Source organism: Aptenodytes forsteri, unplaced genomic scaffold (assembly GCF_000699145.1).
Source record: "Aptenodytes forsteri isolate BGI_AS27 unplaced genomic scaffold, ASM69914v1 Scaffold438, whole genome shotgun sequence".
In the NCBI taxonomy this organism is placed as follows: domain Eukaryota; kingdom Metazoa; phylum Chordata; class Aves; order Sphenisciformes; family Spheniscidae; genus Aptenodytes; species Aptenodytes forsteri.
In genome coordinates, this window is record NW_008795673.1 from 1,050,081 (window position 1) to 1,051,427 (window position 1,347).

At 66.5% G+C, this 1,347-nt stretch overlaps 1 protein-coding gene across 1 annotated transcript in view; it reads right to left on the reverse strand.

Annotated features, from left to right (window-relative positions):
* Positions 1-635: 635 nt before the first annotated feature.
* Positions 636-1,347, reverse strand: part of LOC103901663 (T-cell surface glycoprotein CD1b-2) — a gene marked incomplete at its 5' end in the record, with an annotated part of 2,736 nt that continues 2,024 nt past the window's right edge. Inside the window, 2 exons of the mRNA XM_019472925.1 lie at positions 636-736; positions 984-1,337. Coding sequence (XP_019328470.1) covers positions 636-736; positions 984-1,337 — 455 coding nt within the window. The remainder of the gene's footprint in view (positions 737-983; positions 1,338-1,347) is intronic.

A 1,347-nucleotide genomic window follows, 5' to 3' on the forward strand; every position in this document is an offset into this window, starting at 1 on the left:
TGCTCCCCATGCTCCCCATGCCACCAAGCTGTGTGCTGGCCCCGTGCCTGTTTGTCACCGTCCCCTGGTCCCAGGGACCGGCATCTGGTGCAGAGGTGCTGATGTGCCCCCAGAAGGGTGGGTGGGGGAAAGATGGTCCTCCCTTGCCCGGCCGCATCGCTGCCCTGGCCTGTGTTGGCACTGGCTGAGTCCTGCTGTTTCGTGGGCAGCCTGGTGGCCCCCAGGACTAGGGTCTGGGGCCAGGGACACCCCGTTGGTGTTGGGGGGCTGTCCCGGTGTTTCACCCTGGGATGAGGAGTGTGGGCATGCCCCTGCACTGCACGGGGGCTCTTCCCATCTGTCCTGGGGTGGGCAGGAGCCGCGTGATGCCATGTGCTTGTGGGTGCTGGGCATGGCACACCAGGAATTCCCACATGCGTGGGGGGTGCTAATTAGTGGTTTATTGTCAGGGAGATGTGGGGGGGGCCGATGTGGCCCCGGGGCATCCCTGGTGTGGTGTGCCCCATGCTCTCAGCTCCTGCAGGAGAGGAGGACGTGAGTGAGGCTGGACAAGGGCAAGCAGCCCTGGCCAGGCAGCTCCCACATGCCATGGCCTGGAGCCGATGGGGCTGGTGCAGCTGGGTGAGAAGGAGACCTCACATGCGCCTGTAGCGCCAGATGGCCCCAGCAAGGGCTGCAGCCACGATCAGCAGCACTGCGATGGTGATGCCAACACTGAGAGCTGCCTTGGAGCTGCCTGGAGGAGGGAGGAGAGAGAGGGGTTGCAGGCGCACAGGCAGCCATGGCCGGAGCTGCCATCGGAGCCCAACCACCATCCTCCAGGTACCTGCATAGGGCCAGGGACCTCTGCCCACACCCTGCATCCCATACCCATGGGTGGCACCTACCCCATGGAATGAGCCATGAGCTTTCCTGGCTTTGCTCCATCCCGTGGGGCAGGGTGGATCAGGAGCCCCATCCCTGTCCCCATGCGTAGCACCTACCCCATGGGATGAGGAGGCTGTGGGTGCCCAGGCTGCGGTGGGGCACGCGGCAGGCGTAGCTGTGCCCGTCATGGGAGGCCACGGCCAGGACGCTGCGGAGCTGGTAGGTGAGGTCGGCGTTGGGCAGGATGGTGCTGGTGTTGAGCGCTGGGCCCGGCGGCACCTCCTGGCCATCCCGCAGCCAGGCCACGCTGATGGGCCGTGGGTAGAAGCCGGTGACGCGGCAAACCAGCAGGAGCTGGTCTGGTCTGGGTGTGCGGGCAAAGACCGTGGCCACGGGCGGCTCTGGGGGGCGAGAGCCAAGGGGTGGGGGGAGCCCTGGTGGGGCACTGGTTGGCCACAGTGTGTGTGGGGCTTTGGGGTG